Source organism: Oryza sativa, chromosome 10 (assembly GCF_034140825.1).
Source record: "Oryza sativa Japonica Group chromosome 10, ASM3414082v1".
NCBI lineage: Eukaryota > Viridiplantae > Streptophyta > Magnoliopsida > Poales > Poaceae > Oryza > Oryza sativa.
In genome coordinates, this window is record NC_089044.1 from 16,347,648 (window position 1) to 16,365,161 (window position 17,514).

Sequence of the window (17,514 nt, forward strand, 5' to 3'; positions counted from 1 at the left end):
AGTCCCTCTCACAAAAATAGGGACTTATATTTTTGTGAGAGGGACTAAATTTAGTCCCTAGTTCCCAAACACCCCCTTAAGCCTTGAGATAATTTTATAGTTATTAAGAAAGTATCTTAAGGTATCTAAATTTTACACTAAAATTTTTTATAGGTATTTAGTATTTAAACGTATCAAATTTTACATTAGAAAATATGATATCTCTGTATATCTTATTAAGAATGATAAAATTACCCTTAATCTCAGGCCATGTTTTGAAACGGATGATTAGCTTTAGAGCGGCGAAGGCACACGTACCGTCGCACGTTAGACCAAGGGAATTGCGCGCGAACCATTCGCGATGACGAAAGCTCGGATTTCATCTTCCGTCGCGATGGCGCTCCCGCCTTTTCTCCTCCCCTCTCCCACGAGCGGAGAGGAGCGGGGTATCATTGTGGCCGACGGCGCCGCCGCGTCCGCGGCGGCGGTGGCGCCGCGCGTCGTCATCAGCCGCTTGGAGATCCTGCGGAGGTAGCCTCCGACCGCGCCGCCCTTCTCCGCCTCCGGCGAGCGCGACATGCCGCTGCCGTCGTGCGCGCGGCGCGGCGGCGACGCCGTGAGGCCGAGCCGGAGCCGGTCGCGGAGCGAGGAGGGAGGTGAGGACGTGGGGGAGGAGTATGAGGCTGACGAGACGGCGGGCGCGTCCGTTGCAATGGCGTTCCTGGCGGGCGCCGGTCGGCGCCCGCTCTTCCTCGGATGGTGCTCCGCCGTCGTCGGCTCGTCGTTGGCCACCACTGCCTCGCCGTTTGTCGCCGCCGCTGTCTGCCGACGCGTGCGGGCGCCGAAGCACGGCGGCGAGGCGGAGCGGCTGCGCTGCTGCCGAGACGACGACGTCCCGAGCTGGAGCCGGTCTCCGATCGGCGGCGGCTCGGCCGCCCTGCCGCCCTCGCCATCGTCCGCCGCCGCGGGCGTCGTCATCGTCGTCGTCGCGCACACCGCGCATGGGAACAGCCACGCCGCGACGAGATGGAACAGCTGCATCGCGCGCTCGCCGCCGGCTACAGCACACAAAACCAACTCCTCGTCGTCGCCGCCGCCGTCGCCGGCGTGATCTGTGAGCGGTGTCGCTGCCACCGTGTGTATGCATTGCATGGGGTGGCCGCGTCTTATATCGTGCATAGGAGAAGCACGTAGCGCGATTGCACCGGGGTTCTCGGCGGCGCACGGTGATATTGCCGGAAGAAACGGCGGCGGCGTGGGGTATGCGAGAATGGAAAGCTCTCCCGCCGATTTCTTTGTAAGCTTCCTTCTGCTTGACTGCTTCCATGTTTAACTAGAACCGATTGAATTGAGATTAATTGAACATATGCCAAATGAAAAACAGAATTGCTAACCATCTGTTGACAGAAAATCTATCTCTAAATATTGCAAATTTTGGTCCACTAGATGTGCTTCCTGATTCGTGATCCAGCTGCTCTCCAACTCCGGCAAACTCCTCTACTTCCCCGGCGGAGGGCCAACGAATTAGGGTCCCGGGGTGGGGAGGGGTGGGAGGGAAGGGGGAAGTGTTAGTGATATGCCCTAGAGGCAATCATAGAGATGATTGTATCACATACTATGTTTACATATTTATCTGACATTGTTCCTCGAAATAGATAACTCATTATTTGTTAATGAATATGTGATTCTTTTATGAGACTCTTTATGTTGTTTGTTACTATTTCTAAAGGATCCCTGATCAAATATCATATGTGGAACAAATATGTTTAAATGATCAGCACATGTATTAATTGATGATCATGTCTCATGGATCATAGTATAGAGATACCAAATTAATAATGTGGACACATGTTGGTGAACATGTTGTTGGATAGACCCAACATGAAACACTGCAAGAGCCATATGTGTTGTGTCATCAGTGATCTCATTTAGTGTTGGTGTTGAATCCTTAGACCTGAGATTATCATGGTTTCCAACATGTGCAATAGTTTACTTAGGGACTGCTAAACACTACTCCGTAATTGGGTAGTTATAAAAATAGTTTTCGGGTATGCTATGAAACATGTAGTGGTATATGAATAATCAAGATAGGATTTGCCCCTCCTATGGAGAGATATCTTTGGGCCCCTCGATGTTATAGATTATGGAAGTGCATGGCCATGCCAAAGGTGATTGAGGAGTCAATCACAAGTTATATAATCTATTAACAGGTTCGAGTGAATGATTGAGCTATTAGAGGATGGCACATATCTAGCCTTGAGCTTAATCGATATCGTGAGGCAAAGGGGTTCATACAAGTATACACTAGAGGTTCAGCCAATATGATCTTGATGTATGCCCGGTGGGTCAATACGTTCTGCTAGGGGCCGCTGTTGACGCGTGGACCGAAAAGGAGTTTTCGGGTTACAGCCGAGTGTACATGAACATACAGGGTCGCACGCTTAATGGACCAGAATAAGGGATTGGATAGGGATCGAATATAAGCTTAATTCGGATAGGGATCCGAATAGGAGTCCTACGGGCCTTGGAGGCCCGAGTAATGGATCCTATATATTCGTGAGGGGTGTGACCGGCGGAGGCATTGCATCACGTGAGAAACCCTAGCCGTCACTTCCCTCCCCGAGCAAAACCCTAGCCGCGCGCGGGTGCTAGCACATCTGCGCGTGGCGTTCCGTCCCTGTACGTGTGGATACCGGTAGAGGCGCCGCTGGTTTGCCGTGCTGATCGGTGTGGGAGTACGGCGAGGAGAACGCACGAGTAGGAGAAGGTCGAGCCGATGCGATCGACTACTTCCTCTACATGGACGCGCGCTACTACGCGAGAGCTCCTTCGACTTCTCCGCGTTTTCTTCCACTGCGCAGCGCGTCGAGTGGTAACGATCTATGATCTAATACTTGCATGGTTCCTGGTTTACGCGATGGAAAATTTTGATTTATGCTATCGTAGCCTACCCGTATCCCAACAGGAAGAAGGGGAAGTTCGCCGAGCTTAGAGGAATGGTCGTGGGAGGCGGCGGCCCTGCGGTGAGCGGCGGAACGGGCGGGCGGCGAAGCGCCGGCGGCGGCGCCGGAGCCATAGGGACGGAGGAGGGCGGTGGGCCGGCGTTGGTGGAGGGGCATAGCGAGCTTGTGGTGGCCGATGGTGGCGGATCTAGCAACGAGGAAGACGGCGGGCCAGGAGCATCTCGCCTTCGATGGCTCGAGGAGAGAGGTGAGGGGGGAGGAGGCTAGTCGGGGTGTGGAGGTGGGGGCTCACCGGCGCCGTTGACGCCTTCTGACAAGCCGGCGAGGCCAGGCAGTGGCGGAGGCGGAGGCGGGCAGAATGCTCTCGCACTGAGGAGCGGCGGCGTGAGGGGGAATTGGGAGAGGAAAGGTTTTTTAGGGTTTGGTTGCCTGCACGAATCTTAAAGCAATTGGGTGGTCCAAAATTTGCAAGATTTCTAAGGGGGTTTTCTGTCAAGTGATCTATAGACGGTCCCAAAAAAAAGGCGCTAATTGATCGGCATGCTTCCATATTGTATATATAGAACTGGTTCAACAAAAATGGTAGTGGATCCAAGGCGTGTGCTTTGAACCGGAGTCTTCATCAAAGCTCCAAAAATGTTGAATCCGATGACCCAATACGGCCTTGTTCTGCTAATCCCAAGAGAAAGGATTGGAGGCTAATCTGAAGAGAAAGGATTGGAGGAGATTGAGGGCTTTGTTCGGTTAAGCCCAAAAGGAAGGATTGGAGGAGAAAAAGATTGAAGAGGATTAAGAGAAAGGGATTGGAGGGGGTTAATTGGGGTTAATTTCATATCATAATATGTGCGGAATAAGTCCCTTCAAATCCCCATCAATTCTCTTATGGGAGGGACTAACCGAACAATGGCCTATAACATCTGTCAGGACGGGCACAACTTAGAGATATGAACTGAGCCAGCCCATTCTAATTTTCTTGTGAGATCACCCTATCATGGTGGAAATTTGTCAACTCCCATGGGCTTTTGACTTCAGGCCCTGGGGTATGGCCTACGGTGTCTATGGTCTAGATCCGCTCCATATTCCGTCTTCATTGAGCCAAATGATCAGATCCAATGCGAAGGAGATCTAATGCGATGATGAACCTATTGGAATGTTTCCACCAAATAATTAAGGTCCTTCTAGAACTAGTAAATTAAAGGGGAAAAAACAGGACTTCGATATGAATGCATATGCAAAACCGATGATTATGAAATAAAATACAAACTCATGAATGGCAATTTGAATAAACAGTAAGAGCTTGTTCACTTTGCTACCATTTTCAACCTTATCAAGTTTTGGCATTGCCAAATTTTGGTAAGGTTGCCAAAATTTTGATAATGTTGCTAAATTTTAGCAAGATTTCATATGTACTTACTAAAATTTGGGAACAACTAAATGTAGCCAATTTTTTTGGTAACTTTACTTAAAAAAAAGTAAGGTTGAAAATGGTAGCAAAGTGAACAAGCCATAAGAAAAGCATAGTAATTGGATAAGGCAGATAGACATTTCCAAGAGGTTAAACCTCGTGCTAACTTTCCTTCGGAAATCTCCATGCATTGAGGCAGAAATTTCCAATAGGATTCAATGGTGTCCAATCTTTTGTTTCAAGGACCGTTTTGGGCAAAACAATCATATAGAATTCAAATCCGGGAGGGGAGCTAAAACTGGTAGTACCCTTTTCAGTTTCCCATTGCCCTGCTTAGTTTCTTTCAACATTTCAGTCTGTAGATGCCCTGAAAAGGAGGACATGCATCAGCTTCAGCTTCATGATCAAGCAAAAAAGATTTGCAATAATAAATAACTGTAAAAGAAAAGGTTGTAAAATGGAGTTGCACAAAAGCAAGGAAATCCATCTACTAGCTAGGAGTTGGCCCCATTGATGAATACATGCTGGTCGGCAAGGTGAGGTATCCTCCCCTTTCCTTCATCACCATTACCAGACTTGGCATGCCTTCCATCTCACGTCCCAATATTTTACTGCTCCATGGATTAGCCATTTAGCCTATATAACCCAGCTGCTGTGCACGGCAAATTTCTCATCCAAGCAGCAACCGAGCAAGGAAGCAAAGCACACAGTTCAGCACAAGTAAAATAGCACAAGCAAAATGGATCAGGCAGCAGCAGCAGCAGCATCTGGCTCTCGCTCCCGTGTCCTGTCTGAAATCGACCCCCACAGCGAATGGATTCACGGTGACGAGTTCGACACGCTCGTCCTCGACGTTACAGGTATCTCCTCAATTCTGCGTCTCAAATTCAGGTTTTGTTCTTAGCTAGGTGTTCTACGGAACATTCCCCCTGTAGGGAGATTCAGTTTTCAAGGCGATATGCTAGAAACCGACCGAAACCGAAAATTCAGACTTTCTGGACTAAGTCGAAAATACAAAATGTTGGATTTTTGGTAAGTTAGAGAAAATTAAACTGGATTTTAATTGTTTGATAAGATTTATCTGGATTACATCGGTTTTTGTTGGTTTATCAACAGTATCCTTGAAAACCAGATACCGCTAGTGAGCGGTTTTTGATCCGATATCAGGATTGTGAACCCGTTTATCAATAGTATCCTTGAAAACTAGAGATACCGTTAGTGAGCGGTTTTTATCCGATATCAGGATTGTGAACCCGTACCGTTTTTCTTGAAATCTTGGCCAAAAGTACCAGTAGCATTCGTTGTAAGAAATAGGTAGGCATCTATTTTTTGTTCAACTATTTTTGTTGCAAAACTACTGATATAATATATGCCAAATTGTTGCAGGGTTCAGCAAGGACCATCTCAAGGTCCAGGTGGAGGCGTCGGGGAGCCTCAGGATCAGCGGCGAGCGCGCCGTCAACGGCGGCGGCCGCCATTGGCTCCACTTCCTCAAGCGCTTCGACCTCCCTCCCGGCGCCGCCGACGACGCGTCGGCGATCAAGGTCCAGCTCGACAAGGGCGTCCTCTACGTCCAGGTGCCCGGCCCCGGCGCTCCCGCCGCCGCCGGCGGCAGCGACGGCGAGCAGCAGCAGCAGCAGGAGGGAGAGATCGCCGGCGGCCGCCGCCGCGCGGCGGCGGCGAGGCGCGGCGGGCACCCGGCGTGGCAGCTCGCCGGGGCGCTGAGCCGGCACCGGCAGGTCGTCCTCAACGTCGTGATCGCCGTCGTCTTGCTCTGGCTCGTCACGTTCGCCAACAAACTGACCAAGAACGAGTGATACAAACCGCGTCACCCTATGTGCAAACACAATCGCTGCATAACATGGTATATACCAACAAGATATGGATACTTTCCAGTGTGGACGAGGATAAATAATGGAATAAAATCCCTGTAATAAGCATAATTGGGAAGCTCAGGATATTGATTAACTGTGCTGATAATTTCTGCGCTGAACTTTCACTGCTTGCTAGCCAGAGTGATGTCGGAAATCACTGAGATGTTCTGAGATGTTAGACAGGAACTCACGGGGGTGTGGACTGATGATATGGAGTATTGTACAGGATTCAGCAACTACTGTAAATCTGTAATTCAGTGTTTCTTCCAACAAGCAACGCGCAAACAATGTCGACGAAGATGGACACTCCCCTGTTGTACTATCTGATAGCTCCAAGCAGATTTGCACCACCGAGCTTAGCACCAGTTAATTGCTGCTCAAAAGAACACATGGATTAAATTTTAGAAAACAATCTTGAACTACTAGAACCTATGATGCCACATTCCCACGTTAGATCCATATCAAGTAAATTGCATCTTGCAGTTGCATGATCTAAACCTAGGGGAAGAAGGTACACAGAATTATTGAGGTTGTGCACTTTTATCCTACTAGATGCGACTTTCCTGTGCATTCATATGTGAAACAGAAATAGATAACTGGCTGCCATGAAGTGGAGTGATAGGAAGTAGACATACAGTTTCACGTAAATCAACTTCCCGCAGGTAAGCTCGCTGAAGATTTGCACCTTGCAAGTTTGAACCAGACAATTTAGCTCCCTGAAAAAGTGAAAAGGATACTAATTTAGATTTGTCTCGTCTAAATGGCAATTGTTGGAAGAGACAATAAAAACTTTTAGTATATCTTCAGTTTCCATGATGCACAACATGAGAGATAGTATGCCTGAATTGGTACAGAGGTTATTGGACATTGTCAAATCTTACTGAAGGAACCATTCTAGATTAGTAACACAAAAGATTATCAGCTTATCCTGGGAATAAATGCATCACAAATTCGCAATGTACAATTTTTACCTTCAGATTGGCTCCTTCAAGGTTAGCTCCTGTCAAATTGGCACCTGTAAGGTCTGCCCTCTGAAAATCCATGTAAATTGAAGTATTGAACAATTGGTGTTAAAACTGATCCATGAGAATCAAACAGCATTCAACTTATTATAATATGTGTATTGTAGGTACAAATAAGTTCACATACGGTTTCTCTGCAAAGTGACGCTACGGGGAAAAAGGTATGTGCCTATATGGTGCTACACATAAAAAATGATTGGCATGGATCCAGCATGCAAGATGATATATTAGAATATTAGATGCTACAGAACTAGAGAACAAAAGAAAGACTATATATCGTAAATGTTAATGTTTTTTGGCTTCAGGTTCATCATCATAAAAAAAAACAGTTTCCTATATTATAAGAAATTGGCAGCAGTGTCCTTGCACATAATAATTAATGGAACAGAATTTCAGTTAGCATATAGCAGAAATACGCAGCAATATGGAGTACTGAACACAATTTTTTATTTCCAAACCTGCAGATGTGCTGAACGAAGATCTGTTTCAATGAAGCTACATTTTACCAAGCATGCATCTGCAGAATAGGCTGAAGAATTTATTGCAACTACTCATTTGTTTATATTTTGCAGAGAAAAGGAAAACTATGCAGGTTCAAGCAGAATAATCTGTGATCAAGTAAAATGTGAAAAGAATAGAAGGTCAAGTACCTTGCAGGTTTGCACTTTGTAGGTTGGCTCTGTCCAAAGTAGACTCTTGGAGATTTGCTCCTACAAACTCACACCTGCAATTTCATATTTTGTAATTACTAACAGAACCTCCAAAGTCCAAAACATGAACTAGCTAAAGGAGAAGAGAAACTGAAGGGAAAGGCGACTCTGAAATCTTCTTACTCACGCAAATTAGCATAATTGAACGAAGATCGAGAAGCTTGAACCTCCTGCAAAGAATACATAGGTGTTTCACAACCGAATTCCACACATTACCAATTTTCAGTATTTCTCAGTTGAAGCAAAAACACAATAGGAAATTCATCAATTAACACTGAGTTGAAATATATAAATAAATGAGATGTAAAAATCCAAATAGGCAATTCATCAATTAACACATATGCAATAAGCAGAATGATATCACACTACAAGTTCTGTACCCGAAATTTAGCTTTGTAAAGATTGGCAAGGGAAAATTTTGTCTCCTCAATACACCCGCAACTGAAATCAACTTCCGATAAGTCCTGCAGAACATAGGGAAAACAAGGCACATACAAACAAGTTCACCGCAAGTTTACAAGAAGCATTTCAGTAACAATGGATGGCAAACTACACAAGTGAGCTTTCCCAAGAGCTTACAAGCTTGGACAGGTCAAGGCCAGAAAGGTTGACGCCTCGGAACCGGACTTTATCAGCCTGGATGCACTTGATCACGTCCTTGCGAGTCAGCTCGGCCTCTGAAGATCTTCCAATCTTATCATCCCAATCCTCAATCCTTTCACTTATGCAATCGATCAATCCCTAGAGGATCAAATCAGACCAAACCAAAAAATCAATGTCAGGTTCTCACACAGCATTGGGGTCAAAATCCCCCCACACACACAACCAGGGTGGCAGGAGGCATTGCTCATATACAGGAAGCCGGTAGTACTCCGCCTCCCGCAGCAGCTGCCGGTACTCGGCGTCGGCGAGCGCGGGGACGGCGCCGTCCCTGAGCCAGTTGAGCACGTGCCGGAACAGCTCCCCGTCGCGGTCCACGAACACGGCCCCATCCTCCTGCAGCGACGAGGTCAGCCGAGGAGATTAGGAGAATCAAACCACAACCGGCAGCGAGGGGCGAGCGGCGTACGGTGGTGGGGAGGCCGTGGGCGGCGGCGCCGGAGAGCGCGGCGGCGAGGAGCGACCCGGGATCCCGCTGCGTGAGCGTGTCCGCCGTCGTCTCGTACCTGCTGCCCCCTGCATCGGCGGCGGGCTCGCGTGAGGGGGTGAGACCAATTTTTGGATCGAATCGAGCAGAAACGGATATGCTACGGGTGGTGGAAGAGGCGGCGGACCGATGTTGAGGAGGATCGGCGGCTGCATGGCGGCGAGCGGCGCGGGCTCCGGATCTCGCCGCGCTTCGCTCTTGCGGTTTCTATGGCGCGCGCCGGCGCTGGGCCCGCGTCCCGCCGCGGCGGCGGCGGCGGGGGAAGCCGAGAAGTGAGGCGGGTCGAGGAGGAGAGGTCGCGCCGGCCGAGCCGAGGGCAGAGCACGGTACGCGCAGCAGTTGCAGCCACTGCAGCCTATGATTTCTTGGGATTTTTTTCGAATGGTTTGAACTTTGAACTTTGAAACGATAAGGTGTTTTAGGCTGTGTTTAGTTCACATCAAAAATATAAATTTTGTTGAAATTGAAACGATGCGACGGAAAAGTTAAAAGTTTATGTGTGTAAGAAAATTTCGATGTGATGAAAAAGTTGAAAATTTGAAGAAATATTTTGGAACTAAACACGGCCTCAATTGTCTTTTCGTTTTGAAATAATTGTTCATATCCTCTCCAATATAAGTTTTAGAAATTCATTTCAACGTAAAATAGATATGTAATAAACTCGGATCTTTAGAGATTGTGAGTGTGTGTTTGGCATTAACAAATTACGAAGAAAACTTCATTGTTTTCTATGTACGCGCTTTTCTGAATTGTTAACGGTATGTTTTTTTAAAATATACTCTATAGAAATGTTTCAAAAATCATATTAACCAACTTTTCAAGTTTAAAATAATTAATATTTAATTAATCATATGATAATGGTTCACCTCGTTTTAGGTATTCCTCAGTCTTCTTCGTTCCTTCCCTCTCAAACACAATCTTGGGTCTATCGTACTATTGAGAGAAAAAAAATTTGGCTTGTGAATTCGACGTAATAATCAATATAACTTTATATTATTTTGTATTATAGGTCTATTATATTATAACTAATTGTGTTTTTTATAATGTCAATGCATATGCAAGTCATATCCTATATTAGCAACCATGATTAGGGCCACTCTATAGCCCAATGTCTCTTTCGTTTATCTCTGATGCTCAAAGATTTAATTCAAAGGGATTTTTGTCTCCGTACTTAAGTTTCTAATATTTAATAAAGAAGAATATTGCTTAAAAAAATTTAGGATCGATCAATGCTTGAAACATATCTATAACTCTGAAGAAGATGTGCAAACGTAGAAAAGGAAAAGAGACGTCACGAAGGTTTATCCAATCCAATATTAAAGCCTTCGACAAACGAGGTGTGACTATACGTGACTATAGGAGAATGTAAAGTATTAGCCATACACCCGTACCGTAATTATGATATAAAATAGAGTGATTTATACTTTGGATCACATTCATATCCAAGTTTTAGTTTGAACCACCCATTATCTCATATTTTTATTCCAGATTAGATATTTTTACCTTTACAACGTTTAGGACTATGTAACTCTTATGCTTTTATTAACCACATTAAACTTCTCCTTCGACAAAGATGTTAGCTGCACGTAAATAAAGGAGATTATCAGCATGAAGGTGTCGATATGTTCGAGGTTATTGATATGCGCATGAAGAGAGTTTGAGTGGTCTAAAAAAAGATAAATATATAGCGTAGAGTGAAAAGATGAAGTAAAGAGTGGTGTAGAGTAAATTTTAGATAATAAAAGATAGTACAAAATATAATTCACTTTATAAAATATAAATCTTGTTCTTCAATCTAGTCAACATGTGAAAGCCAAAGTGAGATATATATGCTGTACACTACATCGAAGATATACGTGAGTGTTATTTTGTGGCTAGTCCATAAGCAATAGCTATTTTAATTTTAGTGTCATGTTATATGATATCTAAACTTGAAGCTGAGGTTTTGGGAGAATGCTAGCTATCACGCGCCTGATGGGATCATGGGATAACAAAATATTGGGCTCTTTTCCAATTGCCGGCTCACACAAGAGGATGGTAGCCCCTCCCAACCTTCATCACTATCAACACCGTTTCGCCGCTGCCAGAAACCCCCAAGTCATGTCACCACTGCTTTAGCGCCACCGACGTGGTTTCTCCAGCCTGCCACCGGTGATAACCTCAAGCCCTATCACCCCTGCTTCGTCACCACCGATGCCGTTTCTTTGGTCTCATCCTCCGCTAGCAGCAAAGCCGTATTGGAGCTCTACAGTTCGGTCTACTCCTCTCTGTTGCCACCGAAGGAGAAGAAGAAGCCGTATCTGACTGGTGTATTTTGTGATTCTTTTTTTTATGTTTCAACCAATGTATTTTGATGTTTATTTGTGTTGGATCAAAATGTTGCAGTGAGAATTTTTATGATGTTTTAATTTTTGTCTTCAGTTCTTGTGGATTTGTTGATGTTTCAGTAATTGAAGCTTTGATGTTTTGTGTATCTAGACAAAGTGTTTTAATCCATAATTCAACCGTGTTTCATCACTTAAATAGTTTGAAAGCTAGTGGTGAAGCATTCTTCTCCAAATACTGAAACAACGCCTGATTTTGAAGATAAAATCAGAAGTCCGATTTGTAGTTTCCTCCATATTTTTATTTCGAAAACACTGAAATTTTAGCATCACGAAGTTCTCACCGAGACCGACCCGCGCGCTTGTGCGTTTGTGGCACTAACCAAACCAGCTCGGTGGTCGGAATCGGATCATGCCGAAGAATACCCGACTCAACCCAACCCCGGTCGGTTCAGTTCCGTTCCCCTTCTCCATAAAACGCAACGAAACGAAACGAAACCCCCCAAATCCCCCAAACCCCCACGAAGAAGTAGAAGAGAGAAAAAAGCTCTCATCAATCCCACACCCATGGCCTCCACAACCGCCGCCGCCGAGGACCACAAGGGCAAGCGCCCCCTGCCGCCGGAGGAGGCGGACGAGGCAGCGGCTGCGCCGCCCCCCGCCGCCGCGGAGGAGGAGGGCGAGAAGCTGGTGCTGGTGTCGGACGACGGCGTGGAGGTGCTCGCGTCGGTGGCGGCGGCGCGGGTGTCGAAGACGCTCCGCGGCATGATCGAGGACGAGTGCGCCACGGGCGCCATCCCCATCGCCGGCGTCCACTCCGACGTGCTCGCCCTCCTCGTCGAGTACTGCGAGAGGCACGCGCCGCACTACGACCCGGAGGCCTCCGACCGCGACCGCTACCCGTTCCCGCCCTTCCCCGTCGAGCTCCCCCCCACCGCCTCCTCCATCAAGCCCGTCACCTTCGTCGACCCCGACGCCGACCCGCACGGCCTCAAGGCGTTCGACAAGAAGTTCCTCGACGTCGACAACTCCACCCTCTTCGAGATCATCATGGTATAAGCGCAACCACACCCCCGCCAAACCTTATTCTGTTTTTTTCTCCCCCAATTGGATTGTGTGGTCTCTCGATTTTAACACCGATTGTTGCAATTTGGGATGATTTGGGAGGCTGCCAACTACCTGAACATCGAGGAGCTGCTCGACGACGCGTGCACCGCGGTGGCGGACAAGATGAGGGGGAAGAAGCCGGAGGAGATCCGCGACATCTTCGAGATCGAGAACGACTACACGCCGGAGCAGGAGGCGGAGGTCAGGAGGGAGAACGCCTGGGCCTTCGAGGACTGAAGGGAGAGGAAGGCTTGGCTTGTTCTGACTATTAGAAGATAGGCCTCCACAGATTGAGTTCTGAATTACTGAAAAAACTTCCATACTGGTAGAATCAAATTAGGCATCGAATACTGCAAAATTTTGCTGTGAGTTGTGGTGGATGTTCTTCTGATCTGGTTCAGATCAGCACAAAACAGTTAGATAGAGTAAATCGGTATGCTTATTTTATATCTTGCTCAGCTTCAGTAATTAGTTTATTTTTGCTTGGATGGTTCTGCAGCTGTGAGATGTTCTTTACCTGCCTCTCTGCTAGGAATTGTGAATCTGTTATGCTCAATTGCTTTGTCAGGGTATGATACGCTGGCTAAATGCGTTTGTGCTATTTCTCGCCGGGCATAAAAAAAATTTCACCGGGCGTGTTTGTGTTAGTCGCTGTTGCTGTTCTTGGTGAGTTGAGATTGTCACCTCCAGTTTTATGCCTGCTAGATAGGCTGCAGGATTGATGATTAGGTGTACATGGAAGATTATGGCAGAAATTAAGTTAGCATCCTGCAAGTTTTAGTGTGAAGATGAGTATTTTTAGATTTGTTCATATCAGTACTAATTGCCTTTTTTAGCCATTCATCTCTGAGAAATCTTCGCTTGCTAGTATCTTGCTTAGTCTGGCAGTGTTATTTCTGTTTGAATGCTTGATACCTTCTGCATTCTGTTCTCAGCTGTGAAGTGTGCATTTCTGTGATGTTTAGTTTGCTTGATCAGTATGTTGGTACCCCGGACACAGATTGATGATTAGGCGAATAGAGAAGATTATGGCAGGAAGTTAACCATTCTGCAAGTTTTAGTGTTGAAGATGTGTACATGTATTTAGATTGGTTTATATCCGTACTAATTGATTTGTGGATTGCACATTTGTGATCAAGTTAGTTTTTTGCCGTTTCGCAAGTTCATATCTGAGAAATTTTGGATTCCTACTAATCTTGCTAATTTAGTCTGGCAATGCTTTATTTTCTGTTGGCATGCTTGATGCCTTTGCATTCTGCTCTTTGCTGTGAATTGCATTTTGTGATGTTTAGTTTGATTGATCAGTGTGTTTGGTACCATGAAAACAACTGGTGTTTGTTTAGTGCCCAATCTTGCTTATAGTGCCTTATCTAGTTATCTAGCCATACCATCTTGTGGGCATGTATACATAGAAATTATACAATATGAATGTTGCCTGTACAAGGCTGTGAATGACATTAGGAAAACTTTGCGAATTGATGCATTCAGAGTTCAGGTGGTTCATACCTGGAAATTATGAATACTTGAGAAGTCACATGTCCCATGAGTGCTATAAAAGGATTGCTTTACTCAAAATAGTGCGGATATAGCCATATTACCTGGGCATTTATGTTCTAAGATTTTCTGGAGTTTGAGTATATATATACTTTTGATATATATTGTTTTTCAAAATGTTGGAGTAGCATGTTTAGTTGACGCCAGTTGCAACGCACTGACACTACCACCTCAGTCAAGAATAAAATTCAAGACTATTAAGGAATGGCAACTTTAGCTCAAATTTCTGAGAGCTACAGATTACAATTAACTTGGGCACTTTTGGACAAAAAAGTTAAAGGTGTTATCAAATTTACTCAAATTCGAGTTCCCTTTTGCTATCTAAAGCAAGCGACGATCGATATGTTGGTGGTAGAAAAAAAAATCCCTCAAAAAGCAAAAGAAAAATGAAATCTCACTCAGGTGTAAATTGAAGGAGGGCATTTGTCACGTACGCTTATTATATCTGCAACAGATTTCAGAGCAAAAAACCAAAACACCGGCATGAAGGGGAAGAACGGGCAAGTTTGATCACCGGCGTCACATGAGCCACGACGACCTCAGCACCAGCGCCGGCGTCCGCTTGTCGCCGTCCATGGCGATGACGAGGCCCGGCTGCACCCTGCCGCCCTTGCCGAGGTCGAAGCTGAGGAACCCTTCCACGTGCGGCCGGTGCGCGTTCCTCTCCGCCGTGCCGCCGATCCGCACCCCCCACCCGAGCTCGTGCTCCGGGCAGTCGGACACGCAGACTCCCCACCGCGCCACCGGCCCGCGCCGCCTCGCCGGAGTCGCCGCCGCCGCCGTCTCCATCTCGACCCAGCCTTCTGCTCTCAAGGTGTCGTACATGTCGCAGTCCACCATGACGGCCACCGTGTGCGACGACGGCGCCGTGGCGGCGGCGGCGGCGGCGGCAACGGAGCCCTGCACCGCCACCGTCGACCCTATACCCATCATGGGGGTGGGAGGAGCAGGAGGCGCCGGCACCTGCACCATCAGGTCCGGCGACGGAGGAGGATGCGTCGTCGCCGGCGGCGACGGAGGAGGAGCGATGGCTCTCCGCGTCTTCAGGCTGCCCAGCGGCACGGCGAGCGCGCCGAGGTCGCTGAACCGGGACGCCGGCGAGCGGACCTGCCACAGCCCCGACAAGCTGAGCTTGATGTCGTCGGCCGTCTCGTAGCTCACCTTGCCGAACGTCGTCAACCGGTTGGGCACCTCGTGATCGCCATTGCCGCCGCCGCCGCCGCCGCCATGTTCGCCTGGAGAACCAAAGATCAGCTCAGCTATGGAGGCCCTGAATCTTGATCCCTTGATGCTCACGCCGGCGCCGCAGTCATGACGCTCCGAATACGACGGCGGCCCGCCGGACAACGCTCTGCTCTGGATACTCTGCGGCGAACAGTTTCATCGTCAGACAAAAGCTCGCCGCCGCAACCGCCAATACTCCAGCGAGCTCAGTGGCAAGTTACCTGGATCAGGCTCGAACCGTGCAAGAAGTTGTTGCACTGGGCGCCAAACGGGACGAGGGTCATCGACAGCAGGTCGCTGACGTGGGCGCAGTACTGCAGCCGGGTGAGCTCCAGTGGCCTCCCGCCGGCCGCCGCCGCCGCCGCCGCCCCGAGCCCGGTGGCGAGCTCCGCGGCGACGGTGTCCTTGCCGCCACGGGTGCTCGACTCGAACACGAACCTGGAGCCGAGCCCCGTCGTGTTCCTGGCCTTGGCGAGCCTGTCCCTCGCCTGCTCGAGCTCGTCGCCGTCGACGAGGAGCAGCGCGCCGGCCGCGTCGAGTGCGACCTTCACCCGGACGGGGAGCTCCGGGAGGTGGAACCCCTTGGCGCTGCTCGTGTACAGCGCGACGAGGCGGTCGATCTGCTCGTGCCCGTCCATGTGCTTGATCATGTCGGCGAACTTCTCCCGCTGCAGCCGCTTCATGATCTCAGCCTGCAAACGCGAGTGTCTCAGTGAAGAAGGTAATCGCCATGGTTGCTGATCGAGTGTGTTCGAGCTCACGATCGAGGCGTACGCACCGGGCGGTTGTGGTGGTGGGGATGCTGCTGCTGCGGCGGCGGCCGAGGCGGAGGCGGATGCCGGTGAGTCAATTGGCCGGAGTTGCCGCGGAAGGCGAAGCGGAGGAGCGCCTCGCCGGACCTGAGCAGGCTGCGGAAGTTGTCGGCGACGGTGGGGATCGGCTTCGGCGTAGGCAGCGGCGGCGGCGGCGACAGAGGCGCGGGCTCTTGCGGCGGCGGCGGTGGCAGCAGCAGAGGCGTGGGGTTGGAGGAGGAGGCGGCCATGGCGAGGCGGCTGCTCGGAGGCGACAGGTGGCGCGGGGTCAGGTGGATTTCTTCTTTGCTTCGAAGGGGATTTGAGAGGAGTGGAGTACTGGAGTGTCGCTAGGCGCTTCGATTCCCGCCTTTTTCTTTCCTTCACGGCTCCCTTGTTCGGTTATTCTTGTGTGCCTTTGCCTCTTTTGGCTTTTGCTTTTGCTTTATTACCTTTCATTTTTCGATGTTTCGATGTATTCGGCCTTGTCTAATCTCCATTTTTAGTCTCGACGTGCTATTTACGCTATATTAATTTGTCTTGACTTGTATGTGTGTGTGAGAGAGAAATGTAGAGGGGGTCGGGGGCGTGGCATGTGGATTTCGATTGAATTTAAAGGAAAAAGTACGAATTATCCTCTAAACTATCGCGGTCGACCGAATTATCCCCCTAAACCACAAAACCTAATATTTTTTATCCCCAACTATGCAAAACGGACAACTAACCCCCCGCTTCAATCCACGTTGGTTTTGGTCCTACATGGCAATACAATCAGCAATTCTTTTAATTAAAAAATCGGTGGACCCCACCTGTCAGCTCCCCTCCTATCTCTATCCCAATCTCTCTCTCTTCTCACTCTCCTCACTAGCACAGGCCACGGCGGCACCGAGGATGGCGGCGGACGGCGGAGGCGGAGGCGGAGGTCACGCGGCGGCCAGCAGCAGAGGCGAAGGCAGAGCTCCCCGGGCAGCGGCGCGCGGGGACGGCCGGCGGTCGGCGCGCACGGCCTGTGAGGAGGAACGCGGTCGCGATGGTGAGTAGCGCGAGGACCGCGGCAGCGCCGGCGGAGGCGACCTGAGCGGCGAGCGGCGGAGGTGAAGGCGGAGCTCCCCGGGCAGCGGGTGGCGGAGGCGGAGGCAGAGCTCCCCGGGTGGCGGGTGGCGGAGACGAAGGCGGAGCGGTGCGGCCGACGGCGGAGGCGGAGCTTCCCGGGCGGCGGGCGGCAGAATTGGAGCTCCTTCGGCCGTGCCCCGCGCATCACCCTCCTACTCCTCGTCGTTGTCCATGCCCGGACCACGCTGCGGCGCTCCAGGCCTAGCGGCGCCGCGCACGCACGAGGGGCCACTCGGCGGCGGCGACAGCGACCAACAACGCCATGGAAGAGGGCGTCGACGGCGGCGACGCGGGAGCAAGC

The 17,514-nt window shown here is 49.0% G+C and overlaps 4 protein-coding genes across 4 annotated transcripts; 2 read left to right on the forward strand and 2 right to left on the reverse strand.

Annotated features, from left to right (window-relative positions):
- The first annotated feature begins 4,995 nt into the window (after positions 1-4,995).
- Positions 4,996-6,327, forward strand: LOC9268009 (16.6 kDa heat shock protein-like). Its single transcript, XM_015757600.3, has 2 exons — positions 4,996-5,207; positions 5,734-6,327. Exons 1-2 carry the CDS (start codon positions 5,087-5,089, stop codon positions 6,162-6,164), a joined length of 552 nt encoding a protein of 183 aa, XP_015613086.1. The 5' UTR covers positions 4,996-5,086; the 3' UTR covers positions 6,165-6,327.
- Positions 6,260-9,467, reverse strand: LOC9270558 (FH protein interacting protein FIP2). Its single transcript, XM_015757599.3, has 11 exons — positions 9,228-9,467; positions 9,023-9,129; positions 8,809-8,949; positions 8,533-8,694; positions 8,334-8,417; positions 8,077-8,123; positions 7,894-7,967; positions 7,702-7,760; positions 7,193-7,252; positions 6,857-6,937; positions 6,260-6,594 (listed from the first exon to the last, which is right to left on the reverse strand). The coding sequence occupies exons 1-11, from the start codon at positions 9,253-9,255 to the stop codon at positions 6,541-6,543; spliced, it is 897 nt and encodes a 298-aa protein (XP_015613085.1). The 5' UTR covers positions 9,256-9,467; the 3' UTR covers positions 6,260-6,540.
- A 2,461-nt stretch (positions 9,468-11,928) lies between these two features.
- On the forward strand, positions 11,929-12,980 carry LOC4348713 (SKP1-like protein 11). Its single transcript, XM_015757875.3, has 2 exons — positions 11,929-12,477; positions 12,592-12,980. Exons 1-2 carry the CDS (start codon positions 11,992-11,994, stop codon positions 12,766-12,768), a joined length of 663 nt encoding a protein of 220 aa, XP_015613361.1. The 5' UTR covers positions 11,929-11,991; the 3' UTR covers positions 12,769-12,980.
- A 1,345-nt stretch (positions 12,981-14,325) lies between these two features.
- Positions 14,326-16,476, reverse strand: LOC9267719 (uncharacterized). The gene is made up of 3 exons (XM_015757891.3): positions 16,088-16,476; positions 15,531-16,001; positions 14,326-15,450 (listed from the first exon to the last, which is right to left on the reverse strand). Exons 1-3 carry the CDS (start codon positions 16,349-16,351, stop codon positions 14,605-14,607), a joined length of 1,581 nt encoding a protein of 526 aa, XP_015613377.1. The 5' UTR covers positions 16,352-16,476; the 3' UTR covers positions 14,326-14,604.
- Positions 16,477-17,514: the final 1,038 nt, after the last annotated feature.